Source organism: Echinops telfairi, unplaced genomic scaffold (genome assembly GCF_000313985.2).
Source record: "Echinops telfairi isolate 266 unplaced genomic scaffold, ASM31398v2 ScPeMD7_6273;HRSCAF=7185, whole genome shotgun sequence".
Lineage (NCBI taxonomy): Eukaryota > Metazoa > Chordata > Mammalia > Afrosoricida > Tenrecidae > Echinops > Echinops telfairi.
Window position 1 is genome coordinate 434,899 of NW_022110173.1, and position 22,440 is coordinate 457,338.

General features: G+C 42.4%; 1 protein-coding gene across 1 annotated transcript in view; it reads right to left on the minus strand.

The window, feature by feature from the left end:
* TULP3 (TUB like protein 3) overlaps positions 1–22,440 on the minus strand; it is a 70,964-nt gene that overhangs the window by 31,687 nt on the left and 16,837 nt on the right. Inside the window, exon 2 of the mRNA XM_045295953.1 lies at positions 1,799–1,850. Within this exon, the coding sequence (XP_045151888.1) occupies positions 1,799–1,850 (52 nt within the window). The remainder of the gene's footprint in view (positions 1–1,798; positions 1,851–22,440) is intronic.

The window sequence follows — 22,440 nt, forward strand, 5'->3', positions numbered from 1 at the left end:
TCATATATAAATATATATACATATGTACCTGCCTGTATTTAGACCTCCATAAATGCCCTTTGCTCCTAGTTCTTTCCTCTATTTCCTTTTACTTTTCTTTTGTCCCACTCTCATGCTCAGCCTTCACCTGGGTTTCAGTAATTCCCTCTAGGTTACATTGTCCTTGATCAAGCCCTACCAAGCCTCCTACACCCTCCTTGTGATCAATTTTAGATCACTTGTTGTTCCCTTGTCCCTGGGTTTAACACCCACTTCCTTTCCTCCCTACCTCCTCATCTCCCATGCTGCCCCCACTCCAACTGTTGATCCCATTTTCTCCTCCGGATTGTTTATCCATCCTATCTTATCTAGGTAGACATGCAGAGACAATAATATGCCAAAAACAAGACAGAGTAAAACACAGCAACAAAAGAGAACACAATAACAACAAAAAAGTCTATAAATAGTTCAAGGTCTGTTTGTTGACCTTTAGGAGTGTTTTCCTGTAGAGTCTAATGGGGTACCACGCCCTGCCCCACAGCTTATTTTTGGTATTCTCCGGGGGCTTTGCATCCCTTGCTATTCTGTTGCACACCCTTAAGTGTTTTACCTAGGTGTGGTGGGGTCAGATCGGGCACAATTCACACACTGTGTCGCCAGTGTTTGTCCCCTGTAGCGCTATGGGTCAGTAAGGGGCATCATGTCTCACTCATGCTGGGGTCGGTCCTATGATCCTGTCTGTACACTGGCTGATCTGAACAAGAATATTGTCCTCAAGGCTTGGTGGGCTAGGATGTGCTCTACTCTCTCTTCCTCCCCCTTCATTTGCTCCCGTGTGCTCTGATCAGACATGTCCCTCTCCCTGAGCTGCAGCTTCAGTGCTGTCCTCTGAAGTGAATTCTTCTGCAGAGAGGAGGCACTCTCCACATAGTTGGGATTGGGGTCTTTCCTGGTTTTAAACAATTCCAGTTTTGAAGCAACTTCCTAGGTTAGATGTCTATGAACTCTACCAACAACACGAAGGAAGCAAGGCTTTTGAGATACTTGTATTAACCTATGGCATCTACACTTTTGGTCAATGGCACCACAGCCATGGAGAGGGCGCCCTGACAGTCCCCTGGATTAGGGATTATCCATGTGATACAGTGCTGGAAAGTAGTTTGTGCTGGTAAACTGCCAGGTCACGGAGGTCACAGTGTGTTCACACCAAGAAATAGTTCACCCAGACAGTTAATGAAGGGCTATCTTATGTGCCTGCCCCAGGCTAGGAACTTCTGGTATAATGCTCATCAGAAACAGAACTGGTTCTTGTTCTCATGGTGCTTAGTCTAGGGAAGAGGACAAACACAAATCCAGAAATGGTAAGAAATGAAAGTGTAACTGAAAACTGGGAAAGGTGTTATCAAGAAAATCATTCCGTAGGCAATGGAGGTCTTTAAGTAGCATGTTCAGATCTGCATTTTGTAGTTTGATGAAATTACAGTGTAGTAAGGTAGTTAAGGCAGCAGAACTAAATTACTACATAGAAATGTGATATTAACATTCTTCCAATTCTTAATCATAGTACCAAGGAATTTTCAGTGATTATAAACCCAAGGCTAGTTTTAAGCTAGTTTTATCTATAAATCCAAGGCTACTGCCCAAGCCTTGGCTTAGTAAGCAAATACTAGGTCCAGGCAATGCTTAAGGAGCAAAACATCAGGCCTTTTGCTTTCCCGTCTTTTTCCCCTGGACCTGCAAGGCTTCAGAGGCTCGACTGTCAATATCATATCATTACCGCTGTCCAGTCATTTCAGAGGGGGAGAGAGACTCTGCTCACCTGATTATCAAGTTTTTGCTGCCGAAGTTTCACGGTCTCATCTTCAAAGGCACTGTTTTTGAAAAAATAACAAGGAGAAGGAATATAAAAAGCAGAAGCTTTTAAAAATCCTCTCAACTTCAGCTTGCTCATCTATCTACTACTTTGGGCTATTAGGAAGGCATTAATTTTGCCCTAGGGAAAGCATCAGATTTTAGATGCTGCCCACAAAGCGGCTGTGAGAGGACTGGCCATCTTCAATGCAACTCACTCCTCAGAAGAACGAAGAGCCTGAGACACCCAGCGGAGAAGAAAAGACGCAGAACACAGACCCGGCGCAGCGGGAGCGGTTTTCTTCTAAGCCCCAGATGGAGGACTCATTAGACACACTGCTAAGTGAAGACACATATCCTTTTATTCCTTCCTCAAAAATGACCTATGCGCTGATGTTTTGCCTCCTATCATGTTAGATTTGCATATTTGAGTGTTTGGTACATGAAAATCAAGATAGATAACCCTGCAGAAACAGCAATAAAAGTAATAGTTCCCTGAGGGTATGGAAAGGGGGGGGGAATGGGGAGGAGTTGATAGTATTGATGATTGTATAACCCCACCCAATGGGATTGAACAACAACTGCATGTGAATGTATATCAGATTGTGTAAGACATGTCAATAAAACTGCTATAAAATGCAAACCTAAAAAAGCCTTATGAACAGTATTTTCTCGCAATGTAAAGATGAAGAAACAGAGACTTACAGAAGGTTTAATCTTTGTAGGTTCCATACAGAAGACTTGTTCACAAGGTTAAAGAGCAGAAGCAGACCCCAATCTTCCACAGTCTAAGCTGCACCAACAACCGTACCTACGCTCTCTGTTAGAGCCACTTCTAGGAGCAGCATTTGACTAGACATAGGATCTTACTGATTTCTTTAAGATGTGCGCAAGTCACTTCACTTTCTCCTAAATCTGCCATTAATCAAGTTTGTTCTGACAGTCACCAACGAAGAATGTGAAGTATGCATGAACAGACCAGAGTTACCGCCTCTAGAAGACGGATGTGTTTGCTGGAACAAAAGAACGACAATAACAAAGACCGAATCTGACTAGTCTTCCATCGATAAGCCCAACTTTCTGAATATTTTCAAGTCTCTCGGAAGCCTTTCCTATTTTTGACAATTTCCTATTGTGGAGTTTTATTTTGTTGTGACCAGTTTTCCAGGAAATGATAAAGTATGAAACAAGTCAGGCAGTGAAAGGTTTCTTGTTTGGATTACTACTTTTTTCCCCCCCAGGAGCTTCATGTCAGAAAAACTGGAACTACAAGCTCCTGTTTGAAGAAGGCACATCCCACGACCACAAAGGGAAGCATGGCCGTGCTGTATTTGGAGCAACTACCCCAAAGCATCTCCCATGGCTTAATGTTTTACCACTACCCTGCTACATGTTTACAAGATATGAAACAGTGATGCCAATGGTTTGGGATTTGGACACCATCTTCAAAAATTCCTCTTGCCTAGCAACACGTACACAAGCTTAATCATGCCTTAAATCCAAATGTGGAGGGGCTTTGTGCTTCTTCAACAGCCCCCTGTATATTCCTTTATGTTTTAAAATTATTGGCTATTTAATCAATCATCCGTGTTCTCCCAGCTCAAAACAGGAATGAATGACCCAATGAGTGAATGAATACATGCACACAACTGCAAGATTTACTATACTCTGGGCTCCACTTTGTAGGCCCCTTAAGCTTCTCCTAAATATATTCCTGCTTTCCTTAACATTTGTATACCCATTCACCTATCTTTCACTCTTAGCTTCGTGACTACAGTGTTAGTATTTAGTGGGTATTAGAATAACTTGAAAGCATTCTATATGAAATGACTAACACACGCGCGCACACACACGAACATCATGTTGCAAAGAGTAACTTAAAGAAAAAAATCATTGTTATGCACCAGTATTGTCAGTTACTGCATGCTTTTCCTCCAACTCATTCTTCGCTTAATCAAACAGGATAACCACTTGCACTGAGGGGGGAAAATCACCCTCTCACTGAAGCCAAAACACCCTCAATAATGCTAAAACTTGCAACTGAAGTTCCTACACATTTTTCTTAAGGCTTCTAACAGAGAAGAAACCAGGTGTGTCTTCAATGGCTTAGCTAGACACCAATTAACTCCTTTCATCAAGCCTGGGCAAGTTCAACACACCAACTAAACCAATGGTATCATCAAGGCATCTTGACCTTACATAGAGGACACACCCATGTGATGTGGATCTGATGAAAAGTATAGGAGAAAGGAGGGCAGCTCCAGGAATCCTGGCACCCACAGAGCAGGGAAATTGAGATTTGGTCCCAACCAAGTGCAAGGAGGAAAGGGCAGCCTGAACCCAGTAAGGGGGGGAGGGGGGAAAGGGAGCTCCCGCTAACATTCTCCCGACAGCTATTTTCCTTTGGGTGCACTACTCTTGCTCAAGGTCAGGTATCACTGTTGGTGAGTGAGTCTGTACTTAGGTGCCAGCTCCCTCCAAGCACCCATACCTGGTGACCAGAGGAGCACGTTCCCCACTTCCTGAACATTGGCAGCAGAAACCCCTAACTCCAGATACCCAGAGACCAAATATGCATGCCTTCTCATCCCACTCACCCATCCGCCACACACACCCTGCCCATCAGACCAGCAGGAGTGTGTTCCCACCATGCCCCCTGCCCACCAGTCTGCCAAACAGCAGTCTGTTCTCACGCCCTCACCCACCGACCTGGTGAGCTGAGAACGGTTTCTGTGCCCCAGTCTGCACACCCACTCAGAGACAGGTGATGAGCAATCATTGATTCTTGCAAGACATGCCAATGGATCCTACGACAACTAGGCAAAATGGGAAGAAGTCGGGCAAACATCACCTTAACCAAGTGATAAACACCATCTGTGATGGGACAAACTGATGTCAGATGCCCTTAGACATGAAGCACGGATTCATATTGACGGTTCAAATGCCTGGGCTACTCCAGCCAGAGATGCAGAACCTCAGCTGCCCTGGGAGAAAGAAACAAACCCCAATGCAGGGAACCTCAGCAAATCCGTCTGGACTGCTCAAGATGTCAGTATCTGGAAGGACAACCGAACACAACAGAGCTGGAGAGCTGGCTTAGGTTAAAGTAAGGGAGATGGGAGCCAGATTAACATACAGACCTTGAACTGTGGATCACAATATACCCACAGTATAAATAAGATACTATGGGAGGTAGTTAGGGCAGCTGAATATGAACTAATGCTAAAGTTAAATGTCTCACATGTTATTGTGGTACACAGAATATTCCTTGGAGGACTGGAATAATGTGGGACAAGGAACAGGATAGTAGGCATGGGAGGGATGGGAGGAGTCACAATTTTCTAATGGTGCAAATGGTTAAGGTCTTGAAAGATTGGTCGTTCAAACTCACCAACAGGTGCCTCGCAAGACAAGCCTAGTGATCTGCTTCAGAAAAGTCAAAGCTCTGAGAACATTACAGAGTGATTTTATTCTGCACACACGGGGTCGCTGAGAGTCAGAAGCAATTTGAGGGCTGAATAACAACACTTCTCTCAGTGTCATGAGTTCATGGTCATATGAATAAATGGATAAATGGGAATGAAGGGCAGTGCTTGTTACAAAACATCCAATTAAAAAAGAAAAAAATGAAACAGTAAGAATAGAAAATCACCATTAGACAAAAATGTGACAAGAAACGGGAGTATCTTCATAGTCTCTGTGGGTTAGGCAATGGGCTGCTAACCACAAAGTCAGCAGTTCAAACCCACCTACCATTCCAAAGGAGAAACATGAAGTTGTCTGCTCCCCTAAAGACTTCACCTGGGGGACCCTATCTGGTTGTGAAGAATAGGAATTAACTTGGCGACATTGGGTATTTTATGTCTCCTCAAGTTAATTATTGATAACCAGAGGAAAGCTGTAACTTGACAGTGAAGAAACCAGGAAGGCACCACCTTAGCTAAGTAATTATGATTATCATCACCAGCCACAAGACATACCCGCATCATGCACCTCCCTTAGATGCTGCATCAAGAAGGACAAAGGGAGAGGAGCAAACAGTGGGACGAGTGATTGGAGGGGGGGAAACAGGGGGAAGGAGGGAGAGTGGGGAAAGGGAAGGGGGAGGGAGCCACAAGCCCAGGGACAAGGGAACAATAAGAGATCTAAAATCAATAGTGAAGAGGGCATAGAATGCATGGTAGGGTTCGATCAAATGCAATGTAGCTGAGAGGAATGATGGCCAAACATGATAATGAGACAGGAGGAAAGTAAAAGGAAATAAAGAAAAGAACTAGGAGGCAAAAGACATTGATAGAGATATAAACATAGCCATTAATATATTATGATAGAAACAAAGATTTATGTACATATATTTATATGTTAAGTATTAAGGTAGCTTGCAAGTCTGGCTAGACCAGAGGATGTACACTGGTACAGATAGGAACCGGAAACACAGGGAATCCAAGGCAGATGATAGTGTCTGGAGTCTTAAAAGGTTTGAAGGTAAACAAGCAGCTCTCTAGCAGAGAAGCAACAAAACCCACATGGAAGAAGCACACCAACCCATGTGATCATGAGATGTGGACAAAAACCAGTATCAGGCAGCAGAAGATCCAAAACAAACAACTATTTCAATATGAATGAGAGGGGTCGGAATGCAGACCCAAAGCCCATCTTTGGACAATTGTACATCCCCTCACAGAAGGGTCACAAGGAAGGGACGAGCCGCCAGGGCGGAGTATAGCACCAACAAAACACACAATATTCCTCTAATCCAGGGGTCCTCAAACTTTTTAAACAGGGGCCAGTTCACTGTCCCTCAGACCCGTTGGAGGGCCGGACTATAGTTTTTAAAAAAAACTATGAACAAATTCCTATGCACACTGCACGTATCTTATTTTGAAGTGAAAAAACAAGCAGGGCAAAAACACCCAGCGGGCCTGATAAATGTCCTCGGTGGACCGCATGTGGCCCGCAGGCCGTAGTTTGAGGATGCCTGCTCTAATCCCTTAATGCTTCCTCCCCCACTATCAGGACCCCAGTTCTACCTTACAAATCTGGCTAGACCACAGCATGTCCACTGGAACAGATGCTCTCAACACGTGAAACCCAGAACAGATAAAACCTTCAGGACCAATAATGAGAGTAGCGATACCATGAGGACAGGGTGAAGGTAGGGGGGGGGTGTGTGGGAAACTGACTGCAATGATCAATGCATATAACTTCCCCCATCAGGGGTATGAACAACAGAAATGTGGGTGAAGGGAGACAGCGGACAGTGTGAAATATGAAAACAAAACAAAAATTATAAATTATCAAGGGCTCAAGAGGGTGGGAGGGGTGGGGAGGGTGGGGGAAAAAGAAGAGCTGATACCAAGGGCTCAAGTAGAAAGAAAATGTTTTGGAAATGATGATGGTAACATATGTACAAATGTGCTGTAAGATCCCCCAATAAAATGATTTTTTAAAATAAAAAGACAGTCCAGATGTAAATAAATAAATAAATAAAATTATCTTAAAAAGGGCAAGCGTCACATATGTGGTATTCTTGCTCAAAGTGTATAACCTGGATTGAATCCTGAGCAAGAAGCAAACCGAGGGCACTGTACAAAATAACCAACCAATCTGTTTAGATAGGGTCAAGTCCAGGAAAGATGACGCAGGATCACAGCACTGACAGACTGGAGAAGACTAAGGAGACAAGACAACTAACTACACTACAGGGTCCTGGCCTGCTGCTGGGCTCCAAAGGGATATTCATGGGAACTCCATGAGGAATCAAATAAGGCTGGTGGACTAGTTCACAGCACCAGATCAATATTCCCGAGTGAACAATTAGTAGTTCTGGAAAATGGTACTAAGGTACATAAGATGTTAACAGGAGAGAAAGCTTGGGGAAGGACATACAGAAACTCAGTGTTACCATTTTTCTTTAGGTTACATTTAAGAGGTGAGATACTAAAGGTGAGATACTAAAAATGAATGAAAATTACTGATGAATCCAGGTGAAGGGCATATGTCAATTGTAGTAGGCTTGCAATTGTTCAGCTGATTAAAATTTTAAAATGTACAGACACATGTATTAAGTCTTCAGCAGCAGACAGACAAGACTGAGACAAAGCACAATCACCCAGATGGGGGCGAAACTGGAAGGAGAACAAAGCGAGGTAAGAATTTGCTAGCTGACAATTCCCAGTCCTGGTTCCCAGGCCCTTGGATCTATCGGCTCAGTTATACCCACAGGACTTCTAGGGAATGGAGATGGTATGAAGCTCTAAAGGAGTCTGCCCAAGAGCTCACAGCCGGGAAATGCAGAGCCTTCAGAGCAGTAAGCGTTCGGATTGCTAATCTAGAGCTGCGCCCAACAGTCCGTTCTGCTAAATCGTGTGAAAGAAATCATAATGTATCAATGACTCCCTAGATTCTATGACCACTTCATACTTCAACGTCCACATCAAGTTCTCTCAGCCTGCAGAGACAGTAATCAAGCTGCCAGTAATACAAATCCACTGCTGCTGAACAATCAGGCAGTGTTTCTTGCGACCTCCTACACTGTGCCAGACAATGAGGGTGCTGCATCAGCACTAAGCTGCAATGTGGCCAGTGATGCAGGAGGCTAAACAGGCCCCTCCTGGGGCAGTGGGAAGAGTAAACAGTGTCTGCCAAAAACCCAGCAGGGTTAAGACTTGCAGAAAAGAAGGCAGGGAGCAGGTCATCGCTTGTCAAATAGGAACTCCAGCAAGTATTTCCTTTACTGACGATTACTTCTTCATAACTACAAATGGTACTTTTCCTTCTCAGATATGAACTGCAGTTAAGAGAGAGGGGATTTTGAGGATGATGATGGCAACAAATGTACATATGTGCTTGACACAGTGGATGTATGTATGGAATGTGATAAGAATTGTATGAGCCCCCAATACAATGATTAAAATAATAATAACAACAATACAACGAAAGGCATTTTGTTGCTTGGCAAGAAAAAAACGTTTGATCCATCGAAATACTATTGTTTTATGTGGGGCAACATTCCTATAATCTTGCTGCAACACTTCAGTGCTTTGAGAAGATTGTTCCCCTAAGTTTTATTAAAAATTTGATATTAAAAAAAAAGATTACAGTTTAGAAAATTTCATGAGTAAGTTCCCATGAGGCAGAATAATGCTATATGGGGTCACTATGCGTCAAAAGGCAACCCCAGGCCACCTAACAGCGATCTTTATGTAATCTACCATCACTCCACTCCGTGTTTGAACCAGCATTTTAGTTAGCAGACAAGCTCTTAACCATTGCACCACGTGGACTCCTTCATAATATAGTTTAAAAAAAACCAAAACTGCCATGGCATCAATTCTGACTCATAGCAACCCCACAGAACAGAGTAGAACTGCCCCGTGAGTTTCCAAGACTGAACCTTTATGAAGTAGAAAGCCTTCTCTTTCTCCCTCGAAGGAGCTAGGGGTTTCAAAGAGCGAAATGTGTAACCCACTAGACCACAATGGCTAGTAAGCTTTCTATAAATACTACTCTTTCCATTATTATTCTCTTGGTGTGTATGGTAGTTATGTAATTATCAATTTAAGGATGAAGCATGTAGGGGGGGAATCTAGCCTATCAATCAGGTCATAGCCAATGAGGCTTCTGTGTGGGCATAGCCTTCCCCTAAGGATTCTGGGAATTCCGGTACTTCTTCCTTGGAGGTGGGAGACTCTCTCTTCACTCCCTGGGAGACATAGCGGTTGACAGGACACACCGACCCACCCTGGTGCAGCCCTAGGTGCTGGAGAAGCCATACAGAGACCCCTGCCAGTGCTGAGATGTTTCTAATGTCACTGGATCCAAAGATGTTCTACCCACTGGCCTGTGATCTCTTACATTCGGCGTCATTGCATGTGTTTCATGAGTCTGAAGAGGACTTTATAGATTGGTATCGGACATATGGGCTAATATCGGACCTAGGGACTTGATCTGGACTGGGATGTTTTCTCAATGTTCAATTGCTCTTGTATATAAATCTCTTTGTTATACACACACACAAAAAAAGAGACAGAGGAGAGGGCAATAAAGGCAGCAAATGGCAATGTGGGTTGACAAAGAGGACAGTTTAGAAGAGAACGGATTCTTTTTAGGTAGAGAAATCCATCACTGTAAATCTTTAGGGACTAGCTGCCTGCATGAATTTTAAATAAATATAAATTTAGCACAACACAACCTATCAGAATAGTGTGAAAGATCAAAATGTAGCATTGTTACATGCAAGTTAAAAGGTTTACTTCAAGATAACAGCTATTGAAAAAAATTGAAGAATTTTAAATTCTCAAATTGATCTGGTTACTCATGCTTAATCAAAGATTTGACTAACACACTCTGGAAGAAAAACTGTAGGTTTGATGCTGACTTAAATTTACATACTAAAAAGAAAAATGAATAAAAATTCTTAAGCAAAAAAACAAACCAAAAAACCAACTTAAACCACACTTATTCCTCACCTCCAAAAAACAGTTGGTATGGAAAAAGAAAAAGAAAATATTTGCAAAACATATATCCTATAAAGGACAGATGTTCAAGAGCTAAAGAATTTCTTAATGGGTTAAAAAGAGGATAAACAACTAAATTAAACACTGGGCAACAGATCTGAACATTCATTTCACAAAAGAAGATAAGATACCCAATATCCAAGCAGCACATGGTAAGATGCTCAGTCTCGTCCGCCATAGAAAACCAACGCACAGGTGCTTGGAACTTGGATTCTGAGACCTTACTGGTGAGAATGTGAAACAGTAAAACTGCTTTGGAAACAGTCTGGCAATTTCTTACAAAGTCAACCTTAAGACCTACCATTTCATCCAGCCACTCCACCCTAGCTCTCCACCAGAGAAATGAAAGCATATACACGTCCACACAAAAACGCCCAACCTAATTTTCATAACACCTTATTTACGGAACCTCAAAATTAGAGTCAACCCAAAAGGTCTAGCAGCAGGTGAACAGATAAAGGAATTATGGAAAACTGCTAACAACAGAAAGAACTACCCATACACGCAACATGGGTGAACCTCAATAGCACTGTGTGAAAGAGCCAGCACCCCCAGCCCCCCAAAAGGACAGGGCATATTGCAAGACACTGAGAGAAAAGCAAGAACATACTGTAAGATTATATTCACATGAAATTCTGGAATAAGCAAACTAGTCATGGCAAAAGGCAGACTGCTGGCTACCTGAGGGTGGGAGGAAATGGATTACCAGGGTGCAGAAGGAAACGTTTGGGATATAATCATTGTCTTGATTGTGGAGATGATTTCATAACTGTACAGTATGAAAAGTCCGATGTTCAAGGCTGAGTCAAAAAGGATTGCTACTGGGATTCCAGCGTATACATGAACAGATCTCTAACAAACCGCATTTAAACACGTCTCTGAGACCAGTGGACAGCTGCAACGTTCTCTCAGTAATACCCTTGTTTTGATCTCGTTTATGAGGCCTTAAAAAAGAAAGAAATTCAATCAAAGTAGTGCTTCTGAAGGGATCTGCCAGGCCAGTTCTATTCAAGGAAGAGAGGTCAGTGCAGAAGGGACTTAAAAGTGACTGTTTTGAAATTCTAAAGAGGTAAGTTAGATAGATGTTCCCAAAGGACATAGGATGATACTTATTATGAAGAAGTTAAAAACAAACAAACAACGGAACATGGCACAGTGAGGGAAAAAGTCAGGAAAGTTGTACTGTGGAATTTTTGCAACCATGACGACGCACCTGCTCATTCCTCAAGGGCAGCAGGGGCTGTCCTAAGAGAGTGTCACTGGGAACCCTCCCTGCCCTACCCTCTGCAGCACGGATCATCCCCCTCGGGCTTCCTCTGGTTCTCCACACTCAAAGAACATTGAAAAGAGGCACAAGCTGAGTTACTAGGGGATGCTCAGACATGTTATAAATAAATCAAAGAGCACCGAATTCATCAGGGAAGGGTTAGAGAGAGAATACTATCTTCAGAAGCGAAGAGACCTGCATGGAGGGTATGCTGAGAAACAATAGCCTTACATTTCCCCCAACAGTTTCACTGGCCTCTAACTCACAAATCATACACTAGTTCCGCCATCTCAAGAAGGGTTGCTACCATCATCATCATGTTTCAGAACATTTTCTTCAGTTTTGTGCTCATCATTATTGGCTCCCCAGCTTCACAGTTTGATCATTTCGTTTAACCAAGGTGTCTATGATGTTGTAGCAGTACTTTGGGGTTTATTCTTGTATGTAAATTATATCTCCACAAAGCCGTTTTTACATTCCACAAACCGAGGGATTCATTCAGGCACTGCTTCCCAACGCAACTCCAACTGCAACGGCTGTGCCACTTTAGTGACGAGTCCATGCAAACTACATTTCAAACTTTGGTAAGCTGTGACGATGAAAAATATTCACCAAGGGAGACATCGGACAGTGTAAGACAGGACAAAATAATAATTTATAAGAAAATGTTTTGAAAATGATGATGGCAACAAATGTACAAAAGTGTCTGACACAATGGATGGATGGATTGTGATAAGACATGTACAAGCCCCCAATAAAATGGTTTTAAAAGGGGGGGGGCCAGAAAAACATTCACCAAAAATATAGTAACTGTGTTCCTATATGCTTTGGACCTTTTCTAAATACCTAGGAATAAAGACGATCAAGCTTGCCACAAAAAATATGCACTCAGCCACTGGGCCACCAGAGCTCCTTGCTGCCAAGTGCTTAGCCGCCACGCCACCACTAATACGTTGTTTACACACGTGCTTGTTCTTGTCTGTTTATATAAGGGCACTCACACATTCTTGTCGTTTTGTGACTGGCTTTTTTATTGTTTTTGCTGTGACTGGGTGAAGATATACCAAGGAGCACACCATCCGAGTGGGAAAACCCGTCCAAGGCCATTAACAAAAATAAGTCAATGACTGAAGTTCTTCTCATTTTAATCCTTTTCTGTTTGTTTGTCTAATACATTTCAGCCATCATCTCCAGAATGTATTTCAATAATTTAGTTATCCATTGACCTTATCTGTTCTAGTACCATGGTTTAACATTGCCTTTTAAAATACTTCTTAAATGGAGGAAAGGGCATATATAGAGGTCTAAATAAAGGCATGTACATATGTAAATATATTTATATATGAGGTTGGGGAATAGATCTGTGTGCATATATTTATAGGTTTAGTATTAAGGTAGCAGATGGACATTGGGCCTCCACTCAACTACTCCCTCGATGCAAGAATACTTTGTTCAATTAAACTGGCATTCAATGATGCTCATCTTCCCGACATGGATCACTGAAGACAAAGGGGTATATAAACAAATGTGGTGAAGAAAGCCCAGCTATCAAAAGATATAGCATCTGGGGTCTTAAAGGATTGGAGGTAAACAAGTGGCCATCTAGTTCAGAAGCAACAAAGCCCACATGGAAGAAGCACACCAGCCTGCATGATCATGAGATGCCGAAAGGCTCAGGTATCAGGCATCATCAGAACAAAAAATCATATCATTGTGAATGAAGGGGAGTGCAGAGTGGCGACCCAAAGCCCATTTGTAGGCAATTTGACATCCCCTTACAGAAGGGTTGCGGGGAGGAGACAAGCCAGTCAGGGTGCAATGTAGCAATGATGAAACATACAACTTTTCCTCTAGTTCCTAAATGCTTCCTCCCCAAACTATCATGATCCCAATTCTACCTTACAAATCTGGCTAGACCAGAGGATGTACACTGGTACAGATAGGAACTAGAAACAGGGAATCCAGGGCAGATGATCCCTTCAGGACTAGTGGTGAGAGTGGTGATACCGGGAGGGTTGAAGGAGGGTGGGTTGGAAAGGGGGAATCGATTACAAGGATCTACATATAACCTCCTCCCTGGTGGACAGATAACAGAAAAGAGGGTAAAGGGAGACGTCGGACAGTGCAAGATATGACAAAACAATAATTTATGAATTATCAAGGGTTCATAAGGGAGAGGGGCACGGGGAGGGGGGAAAATGAGGCACTGATGCCAGGGGCTTAAGTGGAGAGCAAATGTTTTGAGAATGATGAGGGTAATGAATGTACAAACATGCTTTACACAATTGATGTATGTATTGTGTGGATTGTGATAGAGTTGTGTGAGCCCCTAATAAAATGATTAAAAAATAAAAATAAAATACTTCTTAAATGTGCTTGACATGATGGACGGATGGATTGAGATAAAAGTTGTATGAGCCCCAGTAAAATGATTTTAAAAAAAAAACAAAAAACAAAAGAACCCCCAAAACTTTCTTTTATCTTGTTCTTCTCTAAGTCTACAGCAAGTTTCTTTAAAATCAAAGTCAGAAGACTGTCTATACTACAAAAATGTTTAACAAGACTGTAGTTTTAGCTGTTAAGTGATTGAACTCCCACTCACAGCAACCTCCCATAAAACAGACTGTTACTCTACTCAAAGCTGTCTTTGATAGGCAACAGTAGGCTCATGGGGTGGGGAAGGAGAGCAAAAGTTCCTAACTTATTTGCTAGAAGCAGTGCTGGGTATTCTACACGTAGATCTTATTGTCTCTTCATACGAACTTCGTAATGTTAGTCTTATTTTCATTTTATAAGTTGAATAAAAGAAAGGAAAAAAAAAAACACTGGCTCCAAGAGATTAAGCACTCCAAGGCTAAAGTCAAGGTCACATAATTTTAAAAAGCAGATTTCTTATGCAAATGTTGTACAACGCCAAAACCTAGATTGTTTTCCTTAATATCACTATTTCTCAACAAGTCACAGGTACATCCAGCAGGTTTTTAATGTAAAGTATTTCAGAGTCTGAAACACTACTACATTGCTTATTACTTCAAGTAGTGTGCCACCAAAACTCCAGTGACCATGTATCCCAGATCTCCTAAATAATCTCAACACTTCCCACATCGAATGAGGACAAAACTCACTCATGCGGAAGAGCAGGAACTCTCGGTGTGTGATGCCCAAGGCCTGGCTTCAAATACTGGCTCTAGCTTGTACTAGCTGTTTAATTTTCAACGTCACGTCATCCTCTCCAGTCTCAGTCTTCTCAGCTATTAAATGTGGGAAATGCCTGCCTCACAGAGTGGTTTACAAAGCTAAGATAACCACAATGTATAAGTGTGTGGTAATGTGTGTGACGATGCTACCTTCTAACACCTCCCCCGTTGCTTTTCCTTCCTAAGGCAGGCCATGGCCAGGTCAGTGTATTACTTTTTATTTCAAACACTTATTGACCTTAATGGACAAAGTGTTAGTCAGGACTAGTCTAAAGTCTGGTAAAAGTGACACACTTAGTTGGCAGTCACAAAGCCCCTGAGAAACACATGATCAGAGGTAAACTCTACCTTGGTGACATGTCCTTACCATGGTTGACATTACTTAGAGAATACACTGCTCCCGAAATCCTTTTATAAGTGTCTAGGTTTCCAATCAAGCTCAGAAAACTAAATCTCGAAGTGATGATTTTGCAATTCTGAGTCAAATTTACCATTGTGAACTGCTCTGGGAATCCAATTTCTATCTGAAAATGTTTCTATGGAAAAACATTCTGAATGCCAAACAACCACTTCATACCAAATTTTGGAACACAATGCAATAATAAATTGGGAATTATCCTTGTTAGGCTTTTTCAAGGATCAAAGTTAGTTAGGGATAACTTTTTTCAATATGAGAGAAAAGAAAAATTTACCAGAAACAATCTCTATTAAAGTAAATCCCTATGTAAATTATGTGCCAACAAAACTGTCAGGGGTATGTGTAAATCCTTATCCTCTATAATTTTAACTAACAGGAATATATATTATGTAACTGACAACCTGATGTCAGTATGAAATAATCTTTCTTCTACACAAAGGTACATGATGAGATGAAAAAACGATCTAGCTTGTGTGTCATGCCTACTTGAGATAGACCACTTGGAAGGCAGGACTGTGGACTAAACCTGAGGTGCTGAAACGAGGCGATGTGGATCTCCATCCTGCCGTGAGTTTACCAGCTATGGAACACCGATCTCTTCATCAGCTGCATCTATGCTGCTGTGAGCGGCCATCAAGTCAGGCCACCACTCACAGTAACTCGTACACACAGAACAAAGTGCTGTCTACTCCTGCACCCCATCATCCCCATCAGAGGTTACAGACCGGAACATCAGACTTGCACTAGCTAATTTTTGGAAGTAAATAGCCAGGTACTTCTTCCTAGTCTGTCCCAGTCCAGAAGCTCTACTAAAATCTTTCAGTATCACAGCAACACACCAGCTGCCTTGGCAAGGAATAGAAGCCAGGTCACCTGCACAGATGAGAATTCTACAACCGAGTCCATGTCCCCAGTCCTCATCTGTGAAACCAATAGATGTATAGAGCTCTGGATAGGTTTAATTAACTTATATAGGTTAAGCACTTAGAACAATGCAGCACAGAATAAGTTCTTTAATTACTGTACTTGTTATTCTGGCTGTGTGATTCCTTTCTTAGATTCTCTTTTATGAACAGGACTATGAGAATGTCTGGCTCACTATTTTATAAGAAGATTAAATAAGACTACATTGGTGCAAAACCATTAATGCTCAAACATAGCAATGCCGGTAAGGATGGCACCGGATGGGACCGTGCTGGTGCTGTTGTACACAGAAGTGACGCCATGGCACCCAGCAGCAGTAGCAGCAGCAGCAGCAGCAGCAGCCAACCCTACGAAGGTCCCTGGGTGGTGCCATTGGTGTGCTAACCTACAGCGCCCACCGCCTAATGCTGCAGAAGGAAAGGCCTGCTCATCTGCTGTCACTGAAATCACAGCCGAGAAAGCTCTATAGCGCATTTCTACTCAGATGGACACAGGGCTGCCGGCGTCAGAACACAGTCAATGGCAAGCAGCAATCATGATTATGAAGTCTTATACAGTCATATACACGTAAACGTCACAGGCACCCCAAAGATGAAGCATGCTCCCTTAAGGGTCCCAGAGCTTAAGAAGATTACCATAGGTTACCATGGTATCCCAGTGTATCCAGATCACGTCAGCATTTTAAATGAATGATAGGGTGCTAATGTAATTGTAATAGCAGTTCTAATACATTAATCCTGATGAGAAGGTATCTTTTCCAGTCTATTGATTTATCACATTATTTCTCATTATTTTTTAAAACCACAATTGGACGGGCTGATATGTTGTTCCTTGTGGGCTTTGTTGCTTCTGAGCTAGATGGCCACTTGTTTACCTTCAAGCTTTTAAGACCCCAGACGCTATATCTTTTGATAGCCACCATCAGCTTTCTTCACCACATTTGCTTATTCACCCGCTTTGTCTTCAGCGGTTGTGTCGGGAAGGTGAGCATCACAGAATGCCAATTTAATAGAAGAAAGTATTCTTGCTTTGAGGGAGTACTTGAGTGAAGGCCCAATGTCCTTCTGCTACATTAATACTAAACCTATAAATGTAGGCTCATAGATCTATTTCCCCATCCTCATATAAATATATTGGCATATGTACATGTCTTTATCTAGACCTCTATAAATGCCCTTTGCCTCCCGGCTCTTTCCTCTATTTCCCTTGATTCTCCTCCTGTCCCACTATCATGCTCAGTCCCCATCAGGATTTCAGCACTTCCTGTTACATTCCCCTTGATCCTGCATGCCCTACCAGGTCTCCCACACCCATGAGGTGTCGAACGGATCACTGAAGACAAATGGGTGCATAAGCAAATGTGGCGAAGAAAGTTGATGGTGCCCAGCTATCAAAAAGTATAGAAAGTATAGCATCTGGGGTCTTAAAGGCTTGAAGGTAATCAAGCGGCCATCAAGCTCAGAAGCAACAAAGCCCACATGGAAGAAGCATACCAGCCTATGCAATCACGAGGTGTCGAAGGGATCAGGTATAAGGCATCATCGAACCAAAAAATCTTACCATAGTGAATGATGGGGGGAGTGTGGAGTGGAGACCCAAAGCCCATTAGTAGGCCACTAGAGATCCCCTTGCAGGGGGGTCTCAGGGAGGAGATGAGCCAGTCAGGGTGCGATGTAACAACGATGAAAAATACAACTTTCCACTTGTTCCTAAATGTTTCCTTCCCGCTCCCACTATCATGACACGAATTCTACCTTGCAAGTCTGGCTAGACCAGAGGATGTACACTGCTACAGATAGGAACTGAAAATCCAGGGAATCCAGGGCGGATGAGCCCTACAGGACCAGTGGTGTGAGTGGCGATACAGGGAGGGTAGAGGGAGAGTGGGTAGGAAAGAGGGAACCGATTACAAGGAACTATATGTGACCTCCTCCCTGGGGGACGGACAACCAAAAAGATGGTGAAGGGAGACGTCGGACAGGGCAAGGTATGACAAAATAACAATTTATAAATTATCAAGGGCTCATGAGGGAGGGGGGAGCGGGGAAGGCGGGGGACAAATGAGGACCTAATGTCGGGGGCTTAAGCGGAGAGGAAATGTTTTCAGAATGAGGGCAATGAATGTACAAATGCGCTTTACACAATTGATGTGTGTATGGATTGTGATAAGAGTTGTATGAGCCCCTAATAAAATGATTAAAATAAATAAAACCACAATTGCCTCATTAATAAATGAAGTAGTTAGGTTATTGTGCCAACCTGGCTAATAAACACATGTGGTGTTAATTGAAGGGCAGAGGGATAAATGGCTCAGTGAGGTCCTGCTTTGGGGTTCCAGAAACCATTCTGGAATTCTTACAATAAATTCCTGTCTTGTTTATAGTAGCTGGATTTGGTCTCTAGGTTAACATTTATAATGGTTTTTGAATGTGCCAGGCATTATCCTGAACACTTTACATTATGGCCCTGAGCCATTTCATCCTCATGAACAACCCTTATCTCTAGTTTACAGCCGAGGAAGCAGAGGTCCAGCTAAATTAGGTTATGTGGTCCTACAATTAGTCATTGCCGGAGCAAGGATGGAAATGAAAGCAGCCTGGTTCCCAGAATCTGTGCTGTCAACCACACAACATGTATTCAAGGATGTTGTGTGTGAGACCTGATTTGCAGCAGGAGCAGTAAGAATACTACTAAGGAGCTGTTATTGGGACAAACTGAAACAGTACAGCTCCACTGTCATCACTAACTGCAGAACAGAACAGGCAGATGGCTGAGATCTAAGAAGAGGGAAAATGTATCTCTACATATACTCCATTCATGGGTCACTCTTAGACAAGACACCACCCGAACCCCCCTTGTCTACCCTTCAACTACATCATCCACTAATGCAAAGTAATATTTTCTACTTCAAGATACAACTGTCTTTAAAAATGTTTTAGAATTCCTCTTTTATTGCACTGTTTCATCACATAAATATCTTCTAGTTCTTTAATATTTCCTCCCCTTACTATTATGGTCTTAGTTTCACCTCACTTATCTTGTGAGACCTGTGTATGTTCATTTGTATGATTAAGGTTGTTTGATGCATGAAATCCAAGATAGATAAACCCTTCAGAAATAGTAATGGGAGTAATGATTCACTGAGTGTACGGGAAGCGGGGGTGAACCAATAGAAATGATGACTGTATAATCCCACTGGGGGGAACAAACCACAGAATTGTAGGTGAACAGTATATATATATACATATATTTTCCAGGGGAGTAGGGTGGGGGAGGGAGGGGATAAAGGGGAGCTTACTATCAGCGTTTAGGAGGACAATGCTTTGAAAATGATGCTGGCAGCTATTGTACAATTAATTATGCTTCATCTAATTGAATTATGGATTGTTATAATACCTGTAAGAGCTCCTAATAAAAAGATTTTAAAAATTTCTTTTTTTCCTTTTTTAAACCATTTCATTGACACCATTCACATATATAAATCAATTGTTCAGAGATACCACAAAGAGTTGTGCAATCGCTGCCACAATCAATCCTGGAGCACTGTCTTCATTTCTGCACCCACTGCTATTAGCCTCTTCTGGCCCCCAACCTCCTGTCATAACCCCAAGCAGCTTTTGATTCAGTTGCTGTCTCTGTAGCTTTACCCATCTTGGATTTCATATAAAGTTATACAAAATGGTGAAAGAAAAATCATCCAGCAATAATAAAACACAGAAAAACCTCATTCCAAAAGGTAAAAAGTAATAAAACTAGAACGCGTTAAAAAGGAGTCAAAAGGGAAAGCAAATGCTAAGAGGTTACATTTAAGCCTCATTCTATCTGTAGCAATCTACTTTCTAGTTCACTCGACTATGGACAAGACTGCTCACAGCAGTGGCCAATGGTCGGAGGGACTTCCATGGAGGCTTAATCCACGAGAGGGCTAACTCCTGCAGAAGGATTTTTTTGGGGCCTTAACAGAACTCTTCTTTCTAAGATAAAGCAATTCAGCCTGAAATTTCCACATGCCTTTCAAATGAATGCGCCTAATACTTTAATATACTTATTCCCAATCAGGGTGAGTCACGATATTTTGTCATATTGTGCTATCTGTCCTTTCTCACTTCTCACTGCCAAGGCATTCTGGCATACAGCATACGGATCGAAGAACAAAGACTCGCTTTATACAGCGTTTCATGACTTTACTGCTGGCGATGAACACTCATAAATGTGGCGGTGGTGTGACCTGATAAACTGCTGAAGAAACCCCGTAGAAAGGGAAAGGCGAACAGTCTCTCAGTGGCGAGCAGCAAACTCCACTGTTCACCAGCCCCTGGCGAGCCCGGCAGAGGTGTGCTTGCATCAGCACCAGGCTGTTGCTGACAATGAAGACATTTCTTTCCTTCCGTTAAATTGAGAAACGCTGTGGAAAAGGCTGTGGGGGGAAAGGCACAGAAATACGGTGGTTCTTCCCCGGGAACTGTTTGAAGCCCCCTTTGTTTCTTGGGCTTCAGGGCTTCCTTGTTCTTTCCCAAGCAATTCTTTCAATATCAAGGTCATTTTGAATGTGACACCTTCTTATGGGAAGTCATCTGACAAAACATCAAAGAAAAGAGGCATTTCAAGTCTTCAATACACTCACGAAGAATCCTGTGGCTAAATTAAAGAAGCCAGTGAACGTCAACAATAGGGCATGATGGTTGGGCTCTGTGAAGACGCTTCTGGAGCGGACAGAAACACAAACAACTCCTTTCTAAGAACTGCGTGAATCAACAATCACTATTGGTTCCTGTTTCTCAACTCTATTACATTTTTAAACGCCCTTCCTTGTGAACTATTTTGCTATTGTAAAAAAAAGCACTAAGTTGAAAGATAACTAAAGAGTAATAACAACCTATTTAAACATTTAAGTTGCCACCCTACTCATAGTTAGCATATTGCTCAAGCCAGGCTATTCCAGTCCGAGAGAGGAAAAATCTGGTTAACTTTTTTTCCCTCCCTAATATCAATAACGTTAAGCCGAGAGTGGGAAGATGGAGGGTTTCCATAAGCATTCCAAGGGACTTTGGTGGCGTGGTAGACTGTGTGTGTGCAGTAGTTTGAGTCCAGCTCTGCGGGAGCAAGATGGGGCAGTAGCTCTCGTGACTCACAGCCTCAGGAACCCTAGGGAGCAGATCCACTCTGTCCTGTAGGGTTGCCAGGAGTCAGAATCCACTGGATGGTGATGGGTTTTGTTTTGCAAGTGTATTGATAGATACTCTGAGCAAACAATTTTACTTTCTATATTTCCTCTTGTGATAAAAAGATAAGAATGTTGTCCTAAAACATCTGGAAGTAAAAGAAGAGTCAATCAACTCTAGTCAATTACAAGGGTAAGTTCTGGAACGAGACCACTTTTCATACTACACCTCTCCTATTTACTAGCTTTTTGAACCTCTCCTTGCCTTAGCAATACCTACAGAACTACCTAAGATGATTTATATGAGTTAATACAGACAGCTTACTTAAATAGCAGGTACCTAGAAGCACTCATCAATTATTACCTTTATTCTTACTTCCTGAATGCCTATGTTGCCTACCTAGCACTTGTCTGTCAGTTTGTTGTACTGTGGAGGCTTATGTGTTACTGTAATAGTGAAAGCTATTAACAGTGGTACTTCAAGTACCAGCCTGACTCAGAAGAGGCCATGGGCAGGGTTATCATTGCTGAGGTGAGGTGGGTCTTGGTTTAAAGCAGATAATACCAGAAACATGTTTACTTGTCTTTCCCTGACTATGCAAAGGCAATTGACTGTGTGGATCACACAGTCCTCCTTAAAGACCATTATTTATCAGGGACTGTCAAGTTGATTTCAACTCATGTTGTGTGCTACCATGTTGGTTTCAGCTCATAGTGACACCACTGGATTTAGCAAAATTGCCCCTGGGTTTCCTAGGTGTAATCATTACAGCAGTTTACAGCCTGATCTTTTTCTCTCCCAAAGCTGTTGGTAAGTAGCCGAGTATATCCCTTATACCACAGTGGGATCCTTAAACTTCACTGGAATTAAGTCAAGGTAATTCTGACCCCCAGTGATCCTATAAGCTCAATAGAACTGCCCATCAGGGTTTCCAAAGCTGTCAGTCTTTATAGGAGTAGACTGACAGAACATTCTTCCTCCAGCACAGTGCTGGTGGGGTCGAACTGTTGACCTTCCAGAGTGCTTTAATCATAGCACCACCAGGGTTTCTTCTGTGACGGCCTAGAAAACCCTATGGGGCAGCAGTTCTACTATATCGAATGGGGTCACTCACTATCAGTCA